Source organism: Manacus vitellinus, unplaced genomic scaffold, assembly GCF_001715985.3.
Source record: "Manacus vitellinus isolate BGI_N305 unplaced genomic scaffold, ASM171598v3 scaffold_7_pilon, whole genome shotgun sequence".
NCBI lineage: Eukaryota > Metazoa > Chordata > Aves > Passeriformes > Pipridae > Manacus > Manacus vitellinus.
This window is the reverse complement of record NW_021940813.1, coordinates 27,658,225-27,677,170: the sequence shown is the minus strand read 5'-3', so window position 1 is coordinate 27,677,170 and position 18,946 is coordinate 27,658,225. Positions and strand designations below refer to the sequence as shown.

Here is an 18,946-nt window from a genome sequence, read left to right as displayed (position 1 = left end):
GTTAGATACAGAAAAATAGCTATGTTTTCAGAAACACAAAAGGAATTCTTAAAAAAATGTTCTGTCTCTCTTTGTCTTGTGCAATGACCTAGGTAAGATGATTTACTATGAAGTACAAAAAAGCAAAGCAAGGCAGAGAACAAACCAGTGGTCTCATCTATCTGAAATGTTCAAAGTGATGAACCTTTACATGAGCCTTTCAAACTCAGGTCATTAAAATACATCCTTTGCAACATTCTGTCCTAAATATCACCCAGCACTGTATGTCTAATTTCCTTCTTTGAAGCATGGCAAGAGGCTGTAAAAACAATGTGAGATAACACAATGTAATTATGGTTGGCTTACTTATAAGTTAATTGTAAAATGATTTTCAACTTGCAGCAGGTTTTATTCTCCCACGTTATGATTAGCAATGGGGGTATTAGCACGAATATGAACATTACTGAACCGAGAAGCCTGCTTTGAGGGCCCTGCTGAGGGCTGGGTTAAGTGTAACGAAAAACTGAAGTCATCAGTTTGTACTAAGTCCAATTGTTGTTTGTGAAGTCTCATATAAAAAAGAGAAGCTACTAAAATGCCATGTTAAAACAAAGCATATATATTCTCCATGTGAATGTTTAGGTATTTCCATGGGAAAAATACACCACTGATTTAGAAATCAGGGGATGCCTAACAGAAATTCGCATGCATTGGGATAAAATGAATAGATTATCATTAGCTTTTTAAACAGAACTTGTTCAATAGTGTTAATAAACATGCCAAGTCAAATTCTGGTATCTTAATTCAATCTATGAAATACCATTCTTCAATTTATCACTACATCTTAATAACCTTTATATTCAGATAACTAATGTGCACATTGGGTGAAAATGGGAAGCTGAAATGTCCTATAGATTCAATGCATGGTTTTATACACTGTATAAATTTCTTATATCATTTTAGTAACAAAATAGTTTAAATTATTATGCCATGAAGTAGAAAAAGTAGAAAAAACCCCCTCTTCTATGGGCTTCTTGAAGATAAGAGGTTGCCTCAGCTCATGGACATATGAAGACACGTGAGAAAACTGATGCATAAATTAATTATTCAGGATAGCTCTTTTGCATACTGCACATTTTGTATCTATGAAGTTCACAAAAAAATTGTTAATCTTATTCTGATTTTACAGACTCTGAAGTTATAGTGACCTGGTGACCAAGAAACCATCTCTGTTACAAACATGAAGGTTCATCCAAATTTCCTCTGCAGCTTGGTTTGTTTAGTTACATTGGTGATAATCTCAGACTGGAAAATTTGCAGGCAGTCTCACTGGATGCTTATTTCAGATCCTGTGTGTTGTTAACAAGAGGCATTTGGAGGAGAAGCAAATCTGTTTTCCCACTGAAGACACTCAGAAAGGTCTGCGGCTAAAACTCTTTTCAGGTCTTTGGTCTCAACTTTGCAAAGCCCCTGCAGATGACAGCCTTGCTACAGCCTGAGAAGAGAGAGAATAGAAAAATTTCTACAGGGTTAAAATGGTACTAGGATATTGGTTGAACTGGAGTGGCTGTGAAGAGCAGAAGCAGCACTGGAATCTCTTTGTTAGGCTTACTGGTCATGAATGTAAACTGAAGTCCCAAGGAAAGTTATTCAGTGATTTCTGGTTTTCAGACAATTGAGTCAGACTCCTCTTATTTACAAGTGTATGAATCTATTGAGATCAGCACTGTCACTCCAGACTTACAAAGATAATTCAGACCTCTTTAAAAAAAAAAAAAAAATTAAAAAGAAGTCTGACTTCAAATTAACAGGTAGAAATAAGTGTTTTATCTCTATTAATAATCTTGACTGCACAAGAAAGTCTTTTGTTTCTGAATATCTGATGGTTGGTACTTTTAGAAATATAGTCCTCTTCAATAAAGCCAAAAAGGAGTTCTAATACACTGCTCTAATGCATCTCATATATCTCTCTGAAAGGCAAGAGAAAGAGCGTAAAGCATCAGCGCCAACTAAGTCAGGCCGCTGGTGAATTCTCGCTGGGATCAAGTGTCATTATGTGAAACTGGCTGCTCTTGAGGAGAATTTACCCTACTACGTTGATTGGGGAAAGCAATCAAGTACCGCTGGAACCATTTCAATGCATTCTCAGTCAACACTAGCCAGTCACCTAGGCACTGCAACAGAATCCAGCCTTTTACAGAATAACCCCCCCACGGCTAGATCTGATAGTACAAACAAGGCCAGGCTTCCTTTTCAGCAGCGGCATTCAAACCATTTATGACTTTGACAAGGGCAGCCTCAGTAGCATGGCTGGGGCTGAATCCAGGATGAAATTTATCAAACAATCCGCTACTGTCCAGAATTTCTCTCACTTGCCTTGGCACCACTTTCTCTGGGAGCCTGTCGAAAACCAGCGGGAAAGACAGCATTTCCATTGCTTGTTATGTTGTGCGGGATCCCAGCATGAGGTGAGATGGCTGTGGGCATCGTAATTACTCCCCTCCCAGAAGCAGCCTTTCAGAATTTCTGGGCTGTTGAGCTCCTAAGAGTGGTGTTACCATTACCCAGGTGAAATGCTTTTGTGTGTATATATGTTTCTCTCATCCTATTTAGCTCCATGCCATTACAGTGCATCTCTGCCCCCTTTGTCTTTTGCTTGTTTCTCTGAATTTAATTTACTCCAGTTTAGCAGATAATTGCAAAAATGTAAACTCATGCAGTAAAATAAAGGGGAAAGAATCAAACAAAGTGAATCAATAAAAGCCTTACTTTGTACAGTAATTTATCAGTATCTACTGCAAAATAATCTCCTTGGAACTCAGAGCAACCAGTGGTATTTACAGAGTATGGTGTAGGTTAGACTCCAATATACAATTTTAATTATAACTGCATTCAAACCCACATTTTTCATCTAATTTTTATATTTTATATGAACTAAATACTAAACTATAGCATTTTCTGCTTCATTTACATAATCCACCACTTGTACGTTATTTCTTACTGTCGTACGGTGCTTTATGAGGATACATTAAAAAAACTAATAAAAGTTCAATTAAACATCATAAATGTAGCCAAGTGCACATTTTAATACCCTTCAGAGATAATACTGCTGAAGTGTTATAAAAAACCCAACTAGTGCTTCCTCAGTGTACAACAATTGCATGTAATAAAAACAGTTTAAATCATAATTCTAAATATAGGACCAGTTTCACAACTTTAGGAGTCTAAACACTGAAAAAATGGGTGTGCTGGAAAGAAGCAGAACAGCAAAATGAGTGACTTTAAAATTTGGTCAGAGCTAGGGCAAATCAGAAGAAACTGGCATAGCCAGGGTAAGCCTATGTCCATTTTTGAAGCTGTGGCAGTATGCCCTAAGCTTTCAGTCCAGGAGGAGAAGAAAATCCTATAAGAGGAAGAAAACCATGTAAAGTGAAAGGCAGGGGTACACAGCCTTGCCTGTTTGCTGTTTCACACCAGGACATGTGTCAGGAGTTTGTCTGGCATGTTGGGTCACAGATAAGGGTGTTCTTCTTTGGGGTAAACAACAGAGCTGAGTGGGTATTGCTATACAAAATAGTGTTCTCCCCTGATGTATCACGGCCTCCTGTGCATTCTACAACTTCAAATAAATGCTGTTTTATGGGACATAGCAGTGCTGCGTCTGAGGCACGGCACACACACAGAGCCCGTGACGCTGCACGAAGTGGGTACCCAACTACAGGAGTCTCATGCTTACTCTGGCAGACCCAGCAGGTCTGGAGGTTCACCAGAGGAGCATGCCAAGTGGAGAGGGACAGGGGAGTATTTCTGAGCCATTTAAATGATAGTACTATAGGCATTTCAGAAAGACAGGCACAAAGGATCTGATTGGAGTCAGGCCAAATGTAAGAAAAATTTACTCAATCACACAATTACACAACATCTTGTTGGGTTTAGTATAACAAGGTCAATAGCTCAGATTAGATGAATAGATGAATAGTACAGATACCTACAGAGGGAGTTACTGTTGCAAAAAATATCAGACAAAATGAAAGCCTCGCATCTAACTTAAATGAAATGCAGAAGGATAAAATAAGTGGGGACTCCTATTTTGCAAAAATGCAAAATCCCCCAGACTAACCATCTTAATGTAGTGAAATACAAGAGAAAGAGTCAAAATCTACTACAAATTCCTGGGTATGATCCAGATTCATGACTTATAGATATCCATGCGAAATCAATATCTAAACTAAAACACGCAAGGGCAAAGTGTACAAGCGAAAAGAGAGGAAAGAAAGAAGTATTCACAATAGGGACTTTTGTCTCTTTCAATGTATGTTAAATAGATACAGTGAAATAAACTAATTTCAGTTGAAGATGGAGTGAAAGCTTTTATAATCAGACCTAGGGAGAGAGGGCAGGACTACAGCAGTCCAGATCTGTTTTGTTTTAAAATCCCATGGAATGACGCCTTAAATTCTTAAGAAGCAGCTGAAAACCAAAGGCAGAAAGACTTTTCTGGGAGAGGGACTACCTGGCAGCCAGCTTTGATGTACCTAGCTCTGTTGAGGGAGAAGACAAGGTCTGGGTGAAACTGCTGGGTGACATGAATGGGATATCTACACTGAAAGAAGCAGGCGATCCTGAAACAAAGACTTTATCCAAGGATCCTGTCTTGTCAAGCCTGCCTAAGAAACTTTGGTAGTCACAGGACTTGAAAGAAATCATAATGAGGCACATAATCATGTAAACAACTGATAGGGATTTTGGGAATTCATATTCCTCATGGGTGTTAGGTTATCATAGCCCCTCTCCAGCTCCATGACTCATTGTTTGTTCTGAAAACAGGGTATTCCCAGGCTAAAAATGATTTTGAATAGTCTACCTGTGATTCTCTAGATTAAAGAGGTTATGATCATTTACCTGTGTGGTTTGTTATCATTGGCAGATGAAAATATACGTTACATGTTGAAGGAATGACCAGGAAAGCTCCCAGGCTTCCCTGGGGGATCACAGCCTTTGCACCCTAGGGCCATTACAGTGAACCTTCTAGTGCAAAATGGAAACTTTTGGGTAATTATATTGTGAAAAATGGACTTGAAACACATTCTTCAAATGTATGTAAATACATTTTCCACTGCCACGGGCACAGCAAAGCTGACTTGGGAATTAAGCCTCAAATAGAGGCATTAGAATATCTCGTACACAGCACATCTGTGAATCCTGGAATTGAGGGTGATGAAAACTCACACCTCCCTGTGAGCTAGCACAAGTAGTCAAAGCCCCAGTTACACTGGGATGGACTTCTAGATAGCAGAGGAGAAATCAAACCTCAGGAAAACAAGCTCTGTCAAGTACCAGAGATGTGGTAGAACGGCAAACACCATGGAAGGTAGCTGAGACTTCCACATATTCAGCATGAGACCTAGACTACTCCAAGAGCTGCAGGGTTTGGAGGGTGCTCATCATCTGCTGTAGGCATCTGCTCATTGCTCACCAGCTGTAGAGGTGAGGAAAGACTGGGAAAGACTCGTAGGAGAGACTGTCTTTTCCCATCCATGAGATTCAGCTCTGCTGCTGGGACCTGGAGGAGAGTTTGTTGAACCTGATTAGAAGACCCTTGTCTTGCTCGCTATTATGAATCATTGTGGACTGAAGATATTTTCTAGTCTATCTGTAGAGTAAGAAAAAGCTACATCAAAATCAATTAATGCAAACAAATCCTCCTTCCTGAGTGACAAAATTTTCAGATCTGAGTCTGTCAGTAAAAACATTCCTTGGCTATGCCTGTGCAAGTGAAATAAGCAGGGCAAGGATACCAGCTTTATCATTTGATCATCCATGCTGTGTAATTGCTGATACTCACTCTCCATGGCATAGTTTTGAGCTCAGTTCCAGACAATGCCTGAGCACAGCTGGGGGACAGCACAGGCCAGGGACTGTTCTCAGGAGGCAGTGAATGTTCTTTGTTTTGGGGAGTGCAGACAGTTTAATCATACAAAGATAAGCCGTGCTGAACCACTTGCCCACAGGAATGGAGGAGGGGCATGGATGTAGCATTTAAGTTCAAATGAGGTCCACAGGTCTGGTTTTCCTTTAATGACAGGGAATAGTGGCTATAAATTCTATACCCTGTGAGAATCTCCTGCCAGAGCTGATTAAGCATCTGTTTCCCACCAAACCAAGTGTCCCTATAAAGAAAGGGGGTAGGTGGTCTTGCAGAGAACAGGTAGCTTAATTATCTAATCATGGGAGGCAGTGTCTGGCATGGGAGACACCGGCATGGGAGGCAGTGTCTGACACATCTAATGTTATTTTATCATAGGCAGGGTACACATGAGAAAATTCAGTGCCACAAGTAAGAATAAGAGGGAGACTGGAATAGTCAGATGAAGTCTTGAAATCCCTCAAAGCCAAGAAACTCAGAGCAGTCCAAAGTAAGTATATGAATTTTAAGGAATTTAGTGTAGTAGACATTGGTCTATCTGACCAGTGATTTTTTAGATTGCTGATGAGAAGAAAGAGGAGCCAAGCTCTGTTCCTTAACTGTGCTCCTCAGGATGTGTTCAGCACTAGAAAAGTTTCTCTAAATATTTCAGGAGTCCCTGGGGCATTTTGAGCAATGCAAAGTGAAATCACTTCCAGATGTTGTATGGGAATCAGAACCCATACAACAGAGCACCTTCTCCTTTCCACTCTGAGGAAGAACAAGGAAGAGGAGACTTTTGAAAATGAGACACTTGGGGTTTCAAGCCAAAACAAAGAGATGTGCCAAGAAGTTGTTTTTTGAACTCTTCATGAGCTCTATGCATAACACCTTTACAGAATGAATATTTTCTGGGTATATGGTTGACTGTTTGACAAACAAACATAGGAATTCTATCTCACCACAGGATATGTCCCTTGGACAATGTAAAGCTGGTGGATGTGTGTAGCACTGAAATCCATAAAGGTGGAACAGACATTCAACAAAACATGAATTGAAAAAAAAAAGCTGTAGAAGATGTATTATCTCACTCCTCTAAGGCCAGAAAAAAAGAAAAATAAATATAAGTGAAGAAAATCCATACTCCAAGTTTGAAAGAATACCCATAATGCAATAAAATAATCCTGAGGAGCATGTTCTGATTTAGACATAAGGAAAACTGTGAAGCTGGGTATGCTCTGCTCTTTTTTATACCATATATGCAGTATTTTGAGGAAGGTGTGGGACTGTGCCCTTGGGCACCCACAGCATGTCTGTGCTTATCCCTTCAAGGACAACAGACATAGTTCCTAAATGCAGTTATTGGGAATTCTATCATTCAGTGAAATTACAGCAGGAATCAATTTGGCTTGAAGCATTACTATGTAGCCTTGAAAATGTTCTCTTCATGGGGTCAAAAATGGCCAAAAATCCAGGAAATCTTGTTAAGAATTACCACTGAAAACAGCATAGATGTCACTTAACATATAAGGCATGCTGGGTACCTCTAAGCATATCTAGATCTATCAGTAAAAAAAGGCAAACTAGGTAAAGTAGAATTTTGCCTGTCTTTTGAAGACTGTTAGCTATATTTACTGTTCTACTGCAGTGTATGTGTATACAGTACTCTGCCAAGCAAGATACACTTTTTATTGACCTACTTGTGTTCCAATTTGTTGCTAGTGACAGCTGTTGTCAATGATCTGGAGAAAATAAATTGAGAATAAAGGAAAGACACACTGATTGGTTAAAAAAATAGTTGTTGTTTTAAATCAAATATAAGGGATTTAGTCTCTTAAAAACTTCAGAGTCGGATTAAAATTAAGACTTTAAAGCCATGGCTGGATTACAGTAATTCAGAACTTCATGGATTATGAGATGAAATACTTCATAGGCATCATTTTGGACAAATGCTGCCATTAGGATTACTACATAATTTAGACCTACTGTACTGCATTTCCTCTGCTGTGGTACTATATGAATTTGAAAGACACTGGCTGCCATGTTTAATTTGATCCTTCTAATATGTGAGTCAAATTTGTTGGCATTTAACATTTACAGCCAGTCTAATGTGCTACATTTCAGTGACTTCTCTGCACAGTAATTTCAGAATCAAGATCTAGTACAGCTAGTATTCTGATGGCATATGCCAGATACAGGTTGTGGATGACAGATGTAGTACTTGACAATGTCCTTCCTCTAGTTAGCACAACAGGCATTTAACTGTTTCTGGGTTTTAAGGACAAATTAAGATATATTTGATTCTGTGTTTTATCTTATTTGGCTTTTTTTTTTTATCTTTAAGTGTCTACAAGTTGCTTGGGGATATTTTACATGGAAGGCACTATACAACAATGTTTAATTGTATCTGTCTGAAAAGTTGAAACAGTTTTATTGGAGATGCCTGCCAGAGAAATCATTTCTATCACTAATGGAGAAAGCAAGTGATAAAAGCCTCTCAGATGACAGAGATGCTGACCAAAGCAGATCTCCTATGACAGTATCCTAGGGAGAAAGTGAAACAAATCAGTCCCCCTGTTTTTTGTCAGCATCTTGAGGGAAAAGCAGATGAAGATACAATAGTTCTGTTGTAGCTGTTTCTGACTGTGTTTCTTTCTAATCCAAAGAGATGAGCACATCCTATTGACTTTTGACTCTGACACCTTTCTGCCTTGTATGTACATATTTAAACTGCAGAAAAATTAAGCAGTTGCAAGTAAATTACAGATGATAAAGTATTTTAAGAGATATGAAGAGTTAGGTAGTACTTCTAAACACTGTTAAATAAACATACTGGAAGAGTTAAAAACATGGAGGGAGGTGGAGTAAGAGGAATAACAAGGATATATATACACAGGGGAGAGTTTTTTCCAAAAGAGGCAGAAAAACTGATTACATTTATTCAATTTACATCTGCTTATGACTGCCATGAATATACACAGAAATTAAGCCTTCTTTTCTTGACATGCAAGCCAGTTACATCCTTTTGAAGTCCACAGGAATTATTTGTACCTTATAGTAGGAAACCTGGTTTCTCTTTATGAGAGGCTGCTGCCTCTCTAGTTGTCCTTGAGACCAGACAGTGTGAACAAACATTACAGTTTGAACAACAACAACAATAATAATTGTCAATATTAAAAAAAAAACAATTCTGGCAGAAAGCAGTTCCTGAGAAAACAAGGCTGTTATCCCAAGATTTCTTTTGGTATAAAGGAGTTAGAGATGTTGTGGGTGAAAGTCTGTGAGTATGAAAACTATGTCAAGGTCATGCAGCTTAGAGCTCCAGGCAGTTTGAGGCATGCCTTGAACAGAACCTCTTCTACAATAGCCAGAAAAAATATCAGTATTTTCAGGCCAGAACATTATCAGTCAAAAAGAATGTGGATTTTCTAGATACTAGGATTTCAACCTTCAGTTTCCCCATTTTACCTTATCTAAATAATACTATGTCCTAAATGACCTTGGGAAACAAATTGGCAATTTTAATTTACCAAAAATAAAAGAAAGACAATTACAAGCTTAAAATATTTTCAGAGAAGTAGCCAGGGATGTGTGAAGGATGCAATGGAGGTGAGGAGGGTCAAGTACCCCTCCAGGTACTCATGCTTACCACTGCTGCTTCCTACTCACCCTGCCCTTGTGATACCTCTAGCTGAGCAGAAGTAGCAGCAGCTGTCAAGGCTCAGAGATGCAAGGTTCCTTATGTCCTCTCTCCTTGCTCCAAAGGGTGCACAAGAAGGTGCCCCTCTCACCCTGCCTTGCTATAGTTATGATACATTAATAGTCTGATGTGTGCATAATTAATACCAGTGCCACAAGGATACTGATAAAGTCTTAATGGCCCTGACCCACCTCATGTGGGGCCTCCCCCTCTGTCCATGGGCTAATGAAATCCATTTAAGCTCAGGTCTGGGCCTTCACTCCCTGTCCAATTCACTGCAAGCATGCCCCTTTACAGCAGTGCTTGTGCCTGGCCATGTCCTCCATTGGCCTGGACCCTGCCCTGGGGTTTGCCTTCCTGACTGGACCTCGGACCTGCCTTGTCACTATGCATGCCTGGCAGTCCCCAGGCTGTGTCTGTTGGACCTGATTCTGACCTGACTTCCTGGCCTGACCTTGGACTTGACTCATCACCATGGAAGTGCCTGAGGATCCTAGCGCTTGGTTGAACCTGACTCCACCTTTGGGCTTGCCCTGCTCACCCGGCTTAGGTGTTGTGGGACTTGGACCCCTGCCAGCTGCATTTTGCATCTTGGCTCTTGGTGCCCTATCCTTTGGGAACACCCAGTCCTCAGTGCTCCTGATGATGAGGGACTTTTGACAAGAGCTTGTAGTTAAAGGACAAGGGGGAATGACTTTAAACTGAAAAAGGGCAAGTTTAGGTTAGATGTCAGGAAGAAATTTTTTCTGTGAGGGTGGCGAAGTACCAGAGCTGGTTGCCCAGAGAAGCTGCAGATGCCCCATCCCTGGCACTGTTCAAGGCCAGGTTGAATGGGGCTTTGAGAAACCTGGTCAAAACTGGGTGACATCCTCTATTCGTGGTGAAGGGGTTGGCACTAAACGGTCTTTAAGGTCCTTTCAAATCCAAAGCATTCTATGACTCTGTGATTCTATGAATTCTACTATTCTATGGTTAGAGGCTCAATTTATAATGAAAAACTAAGGAGTTTATATAGTATGTTTCATTCATTTCTCAGTGTACAATAAGTCTTACTAGAATTTTGGCCACGTCTCAGTTCCTGTTGGACAAATTGTATTTTTCTCTTTTTAAATGCAAAAAATGATATTGTTTTAATTTTAAAGCCATTTGTACTTACATATCATCAAAGATAAGCTTTGTCCTTCTGCAGTCCCTGGGTGTGCTGGACAGAGGTGACCAAGGCTGTGTTTGGGACTGTGGCTTATTGCAGAGAAGAACATTTTCTGAATTGATGTGAATTGCTTTCTAGACAACAAACAGCAGGTAAGACATTGAGGAATTGGCTACTAACTTAAAAAAGTTACAAATAACAAGAAAACCAGAGTGTCTTTGCACTGTGTTGTAAATTAGAAGTTAGTTTTCCTACTATTTGAGCAGGAAGTATGTACTAGTGTCCTATCACTAACAGCCACGAATTCACAGATATTGGTCAGAGCACTTTGTAAAGGGCTTGAATTTCAATATGATAAAGAGAAGAAACTGACCTGAACTATTACTAACTATCAAAACACTCTGAAACACAGTAAGTGAAATTATTAAAGAATAGATCTGTTGTAGTAATTTAGAAGATCAAGTTATATCTCTAGCTTTCAGCTTCCAAACTAGCATTGTCCCTTGCCTCAGGAGAGCGAGAACTTACATGTTCGACTCGTTTCATGCTGCCCTGCTGATGTACTTGTGTGGTATGAATTTGTAGCCCAAGGTCCAGGTTTCTTTGTGCTCTGGGCTCCTGATCACCTTGAAAGACCACTTCTCTGTGCTGCAGTGGAAGAACATGTCTTTTGGCAGGGTCTCATGCATTCCCTCAGCTGCAGCCCTGTCCTTGATGTGGCCTCCTGAGCCCTTTGTTCTACCAAGTGACCCGCTATGTTGGGCTACTACACACTGGTACAGTGCAAAACAGAGGGCCCCAGGTTGTTTTTTGCCAAAAATCACTGTTCTTTGTCAGGTGACAGACAAAAAGGCACCGGGGAAATGGGAAAAAAGCTCAAATGGATAAAAGCCCATTGTAGGCAAGCCTGGCTTGCAGTCTTTGACAGGAATTTGAAGGATCTGCCAGTTAGGTGCCAGATGAGAAGATGGGATAAAACAAAGGTAACTTTAACATTTATAGTTCATGAGCTCTCATCTTCTATATGGCACATCCAGATCAGTTCAGCAGGCTCAGATGAATAACCAGATACATAAGAATTTTATTGCAAAGGTAGTTAAATGTTGACCAAATGGTGCATTGCTAGGCTATGCAGAAAATCTCAGTGAAATGCATTTGATAAGGGTGTGGATCATAAAGCAATCGCCCTTTACTTTCGATTTCCAACACATTTGCCTGTAAAGGAATTTAAATTATTTTCAAGATACCAAGTGAAGGATCATATCATTGTAATTCTGAATGGGTTATAAACATCTAAATTTATATTTCAGAAGTTAAAATGTTTAAACCTTTGCATTTAATGAATGAAAAATAAATTAATAACTATATGTTAAAGGCCTTTTTATTGGAATATTTTATGTATTAGTTTATTTTAATTTACCAAAAGCATCTGTGAGATATTCTTGAAACACACAATTTATAACTTTTTTTTGAAAAAGTGTTCAAAATTAATATCATATTTACTACTTCCTCCTCCACTCTAAAAAAAAAAATATATATTTAAGTATATGCATATATACTTAACAGATATTGTGGGGCCATTTATCACTACAACAAAAGTGGCTGGAAGAGATCACTGCTACAACTCAGGTAGACTGTTTACTTAAAAGTTGCTCAGGCACTAATACTTAGGCTTTTGAAGCCTCTTTTATATCAAATAACAAATACTGCAAATAGATATAGGATAAAATATATGAACAGCTTTTGTAGCAAGGAGAGGAGCATGGGCAGAAGAGCGCCCTAACAGCTTGACTAGATGTTTCAGCAGTGGGCATCAAGATGATAGTATCCAAATTGATTTTTCTAGGAATTTCACATAAAGCAGAACAGTGTCATGGGGAGGATGTGACAATATTATGCCCTTGATCTTCTACCGTCAGTGTCCTGTAGGCCTGAGGGTATGGTATGATTTTGAGAAATAAGAGAGAGATGAGAGAGAGAGAGAGAGAGAGAGAGAGAGAGAGAGAGAGAGAGATGGGAATTCCCTGAATCAAAAGAGCTAACAGGCTCTTTATTCCAGCATCCTAATCACAGAACTCATGCATAAAAGGGGGCAGCCATCTACTCCTCCCTCTCTGTGCTCTGAAGGAGTGGCCACCATGCAGTGTAGTAATACACCCTTATCTGCAACACTGCTCTGGGCACATTTAGTGTGAGCAAGACTCTCTGATAAGGATATGAATACCTGGGCTCTGATGGAGCTGAGTTGTGAGGCTGGTGCTAAGCTGTTCACTGGTGTAAGTAGGATCTGAGAAAGTTTTTTCTAAGACAGGTAGGAGAACTTGTCTGCAGGCACATTCATGGTTAAGGCAGTGGCAGCCCTTATACAGTAGGGGCCTTATGCACCATGAATGTAGGGCCTTGCATCATGTCCAAGCAATGCTCTGGAGGCCGACAGCTATTCGTTTTGGGCCATTAGCTTTTACTTTTTGCTTATGTAGCCTTTGTTATTTGCCCATTTTACAGCCTGCCCTCTTTCCTTTCTTCTGTGCCTTGCTAAGCTCCAAGCCAGAAAAGATGAACTTACAAAATAACATTCATTATTACAATTTTTTTTTTTGCATAATGTTTTGCAAAACTATTGTAGACTGCAATGCAAAGTGAAAAATATACTGCTAGGCTATATATTGTGAACAACAGCATACACTTACATTGAAGTCTCCGGGATGTGGCTGCGACTGGATTTCACCCTTTTGCTTTTTGCTGGAGGAGATGGAAGGTAATAGACTGCTGCCATTAGGTCTGCTGGAGGAAGTTAAATCATCGTTGGAGTATTTGTGTTTTGATGCATCAGAGAGGGGAGAGACGGGTGACCGAAGCATTTTCTCATTTTTATTTATTGGTATTGCCAAGCTGGAAATGGAAATTACAGTAATGGAGTGTCACAAAGCTGGCTTTGAGAAAAGTAAATGTTTTATATATTACCAAAACTTTGAATTTAAAACCTGCTGGCAGGATAAAGTCTATTGGTATCTGGAAACAAGCGTACAGTGTAGGGACCAAGAGTTCATTTACAAATTTGTATCATGTTTCTTCTCTTTCCCTTCAAGGCAAATTGTAATTCTGGAGTTAATATAAAGTCCGTATCACAGTACTTGAAAAAAAAATACAGAGATAAATGGCCACTTGCTCACCATTTCTTAAGGGATAGCTGGAGACGAAGATTAGGCTCTGAAGTGTAAGTTCAGGTTATGGAGCCCTATTTCACCGTTACAGGTGACAATTTATAAGCCATGGCAATAAAACCATATGTGAACTAAAACAGGAAATGTTTAAAGATGACTGGCTTGTTTTTGTGCTCACTGCTCAGCCTTTGGTAGCACTGTTTATACTAATCTAATACAGATTTTGAAGATAAAGATAGGCTGTTAGTGCAGACAAAAGGAAGCATATGCAAACAGTAGACGCAGAGAAATGTGAGCTGCTCTGTCTTCTAAAGCAGAAAGCTATAACACAGACAGTATTTTCAGCTTCCATTTGTTCAAGAGAAGCTTTGTATGAAGAGAAGTCAGACAGACCATAAAAATATGCCCAGAAATAAACTTCAGATGCACTAACTTGAAGAAAATATTTAGCTGAAAATCTTAAAGCAACACACAAAAATTGGAAGTTTTTTAAGGAGACAGTTGACATTAAGACTAAAACTGCAATTAAGGTCAGAGAGACTATTTTAACACTATACCTTTCCTTGTCACATTCCCCTTTATTCAGACTATTACTTTTTATGGACAATTCTCACTTCTTTATAGTTACTGTATCAGACAATATACACTTAATGGAATTGCAAAAAAGAATACAGTAAGAACTATACTTCATCTCTGCACATAATTTCAGGGAACAGAGCTAATTAAATGTGCTCTTATCATACATTTGTCCATTTATCTGGCAAGTCTTTAAAAACTAGCTGTAAAAGAAGCCATGAATTGTAATTCAGAACCTTTACTGTTTCACAGCACGTAGTACCTTCAAAACACTGTGTCAACTGTTTTGCTTTAATGACTGATACTGTTTACAAAAGCAAAACTCTGGGTGTGTAAGACAGACAACTGTGCCCTTCTTCTCCCTCTAAGAAAAATAAGATCTTTAGTGCTATGTTGAATGTGCAGGCTGATACCGTAATTTCTTTTCCTCTCTTCAAACGTAAACCCAGGGCTTGGCTAACCGTGTTTACACATCACTGTCAAAGTGTGGGCCTGAAGCATCCAAGAGAAGCCACAGCTCTTTAGAAGTGTACCCAAGCCTCAAAAGCTTGGCCCAGAGCTTGCGAGAAATAGCTGAAATTTGTAGTTTCAACTGCTCCCCTTCCACATGGCCTTTGGCACATTGAGTAGGGCCCACCTGAACTTACTGTGAGCAGTCAAAGGGCAGCAGCACATTTTCTTATACTGAGAAGCCATGCAACCTGCAGCAAAGGACAGTCTCAGAGCTGTCATCTGCTGGAAATGGACAGACTGTGGCATCTCATATAGGTGCAAGATATTTGGGGTATCTCTGCCTGACCCTGCAGCCTTTCTTGTCAAACAGGACCTTACTTAGTCTGCACCTCAGACTCTAGTTCCACAGTACAAAATGCTCATGTCTGTAGGTGGTTTTGCTCCTCCCTTTGCTACCAGCCCTCAGCTGTGCTGCCAAAACTGTCTGGGCGACTGTACTGGGAGATGAATAATAATAACTGGGAAAAAAAAAAAAACCAAAAAACAAAATGAAGGAAAAAAAGAAAAATAAAATGGAAAAAAAAAGAGGAAAAAGAGATAGAAAAAGAAAAAAGGAAAAGGAAAAAAGACAAAGAAAATAAGATAAAAGATAAAGGAAAAGAAAAAAGGAAAAAATAAAGAAAAAGAAAAAAGGAAAAGGAAAAAAAGAGAAAATAAAAAAGGAAAAGGAAAAAGGAAAAGGAAACAGAAAAGGAAAAGAGAGTTCTGGTTCTAAACAAGTTTCCTGAGTGTATTTACAGGAGATCCTCACAGGCATCTCTGGTGGTGTAACTGGAGAGGGGATGTGACAACATGAACAGCTTGCTGTTGCAAGAGTACCAGGAGGTCCTGATATCTGCACTGCTCGTTTAGCTACAGCTTCGGTAGCCCTTCCTCAGCTGTGGGAATATTAGCATTTGATATCATGTCCTACACTAGCACAAACCACAGAAACATCTTGGAAGCAGAACAAATCAGGAAACAATTAGGAGGCAAACATACATTTCAAACATTCTTTGTTTCTTTAATATACTGTTGCTACCAGAAGTACTGACTATAATGTTAAGAAAAACACATATTATTGCCCTGCTTCCTGCAAGCACAGAATTAACCCTGTGACACAGCAAGCTATGACAGCCAAGCTATGACAGCCATGCTACTCTCTGAAAATGAATACAATGTAAAATGTGACACTGTGGTAAGAGGAATGGCATGTCTGCATACTGTCACCCACAATAAAGCAAACTGTTCTGTGTATTGTTTTCACTATATGAAATGTATGTGACATGTCAGGACAAGGAAATTGAATGCATATTTTTGAATAACCACTATTTATATTAGTTTTTGCCATGATTTTTTTCAGTATTAATGACAAGAGTTGCTCAAGCTCATCAATGATATGTACAATAGAAAAGCCTACTATAAAAAATACAAATATTTTCTTATTTTATAGCAGTTTCAGCCCAAGAGATACCCTGATACTACCAGAAAAACGATTTAAAAAAAAATACTGATGACCAGCATCTACCAAGCAGCATGCAGCTGAACTCTGAGAAGACACATGTCTAAGTTTGACTTCTGGAAGCCTCCAGAGAAACTCAAGTGTGATTGCTCTGACATTGACAGGGGTCTGTGTGCATAAACCATGCCAGCAAGTGCTAAATATTCATCTTTTTTTTCATGCCCTACATCCTTTTAAAATTTCACCTTTTTAAAAGTCTAAGTTCCTTGTCCTAGAGCACTTACTAATTACACAGAATGGAATGCTGGTAATCTCAAAAACAGTGGGTCTCAAATATATTCTGGAAAGGAGTATTGCACACATTGTTATGGATATTTTTTCAAGGTTTTCCACAGAGCTGATACATAATTCTATGCATACAGTCAAACTTTAAGCTTGAAACTTGCAGCACTATAAGGTAAGGGCTATAAGATGGTTGTATATGTGAACTGGTACCTACAATACAGCGTTTATGACTATGTCTCAGACAATCACACTGCTCTAGTTATAATTACTCATTCCATGAGTCTCACACTTGAGCTCACAACTTCTTTGTGCAACAGGACAAAAATGCAAGTACATGAATATGTCAGGAGCTACTAACTTGTTCATTAAACCAGAAGAATGGAGACCGTAGTGGGTAATTTTTCAACATAAAATATAATAATTAAAAAATAAAGCCCAATTAAGTAAAAAGTAACACACAGCATTAAACTGCAACAGTTTGTATGATTGAGTGATAAATAAGAAGGGAAAGGCTTACCTATTTTCATTCATATTGCAGTGATTTGCTGTTGTGATGCTGTGGGCAGAGGCAGCTAATCGTGAAGAACTCTCTTGTTCTAAGTGAGTTTTCTTGATGTCTCTGCACTCTTCCTCATTCTCACACTGATTGAAGAGAAAAGTAATAATTTTGTAGGTTTTGGATTTACTACAGATCCAAAAATATTTCAACAAGTCAGGGGCTGGTGTTTTCTGTCATTTTGTTACAATGATAATTTCTTTGAGTATATACTAACATGGATCAGAGATGATTGGGCCATGTCTTAAGAAAATAAAATCTAAAGAGCCACTGTGTAAACAAATGAGAACTGTATAAAACTTGAATTGTTTCCACCACTTCGCCACTTGAAACAGGGCTGCTACCTTTCAGATACTAAAAAAAAACCAACCCAAAAACGAAGTAAGATTAAACAATAGGGAAGACTGATTTAGATAAATGGTCCTCAAAAATACACAGATCCATCTGCACATGTACAGTAGCTCAGAGGGCAACAGATGACTGCACAGCAAAACTGTCCGGAAATTGAGCAGATGGCGATTCCAGTTTGGAGTCACTTTTGGGGTCAGATCAGTACAAACAGACCAGAAAGCCTGCTTGGTGGGCAGCTGTGGCCATGAAGCGGAGGGGGTTTTCTCCTTAGCACCAGAAAGTGTGTGGGAGAGATTGGGTGGAGGGGTGGATGTGATCAGAGGGCTGTGCCCACCTGGCTGCTGTGACAGTGCTGCTGGGGAGGGGGCAACTAATGGACTATGGTCCCACTTCTACAGAGCCCTGACGGAAAAATGGGCCAACAGGGCGTGAGGGAGGCAGGTTCCAGAATCGGGCTGGTACCAGGTTTCCATGAGTGCACTCCCCCAAAGCCAGGGCTCCCTGCTGGGGCTGAAGGGTTTGCCTCTTGCTGACAGTCTAAGGGGAAAAAAGATGCTGCCTCTTCTTTTACTGCACACGCAGTGATGCCACGCAGACCATGACAAGACAGTAGATAGCTGTCCCTTTGCTGACCTGAGCATCACTTCCAAATGCTCAGTTTTTTGAGAGAAGCCTCATGAGAGAAAACTATCCTACTAAAAATGCAGTGCTTTCGCTAAGCACGCAAAGGCATGTGCCAGCAGTGAATTCTGTCTCCAAGGGGCTGTGATCCCTCGTGATCAGCAGTTTCATCACCTCCTGGGGTGGCAACTCCCCTGGGGTTTGGCCAGTCCCTACGTGGAGAGCAGGGACAAATCCCAGCTCTGAAATGCTGTCCTGGAGAAGACACTGCCATCGAGCACTGGATGTGGGCACAAGTGATGCCTGCCTCCCACTTGCTGGAGGCTCCCCTACCCCTTCTAATCGGTCCCCCAGAAGCTCACCTTGCGTTTCCTTCTAGATTTCGGTAAACCCTTCTCTGCGGGGGGTTCAGCACTACTACCCTGCGGGAGGCTGGCCGCCTGGTTTGCTTCGGCGCTCATGGCCAGCGGTTCTTCGGGCAAACGCTCTGGAATCCTGGACAAAAGAGCTAAGTCAATGTTGACCCACAGCGACTTTACCTCATCACTGTCTTTCAGAGGAGACAGGAGCTCATTCCTACCGAAAGGAACCAGGGTGTAAAACTGTTCCTCCAGCTCCTTTGCTATTTCAGTACTAGTCCTGGCATTAATTGAGCCAAAGGCACTGCAGCCGCCGTGGGGTTTGCTGGCGGTGCCGGTCCCCGCG

At 40.1% G+C, this 18,946-nt stretch overlaps 1 protein-coding gene across 1 annotated transcript in view; it reads right to left on the bottom strand.

Moving 5' to 3' along the window:
* The window catches only part of AFF3 (AF4/FMR2 family member 3), a 384,684-nt gene that overhangs the window by 16,468 nt on the left and 349,270 nt on the right, over positions 1–18,946 (bottom strand). Inside the window, exons 13-16 of the mRNA XM_029964773.1 lie at positions 18,604–18,925; positions 17,231–17,355; positions 13,425–13,626; positions 10,741–10,868 (exon numbers count right to left, since the gene is read on the bottom strand). Of these exons, the coding sequence (XP_029820633.1) occupies positions 10,741–10,868; positions 13,425–13,626; positions 17,231–17,355; positions 18,604–18,925 (777 nt within the window). The remainder of the gene's footprint in view (positions 1–10,740; positions 10,869–13,424; positions 13,627–17,230; positions 17,356–18,603; positions 18,926–18,946) is intronic.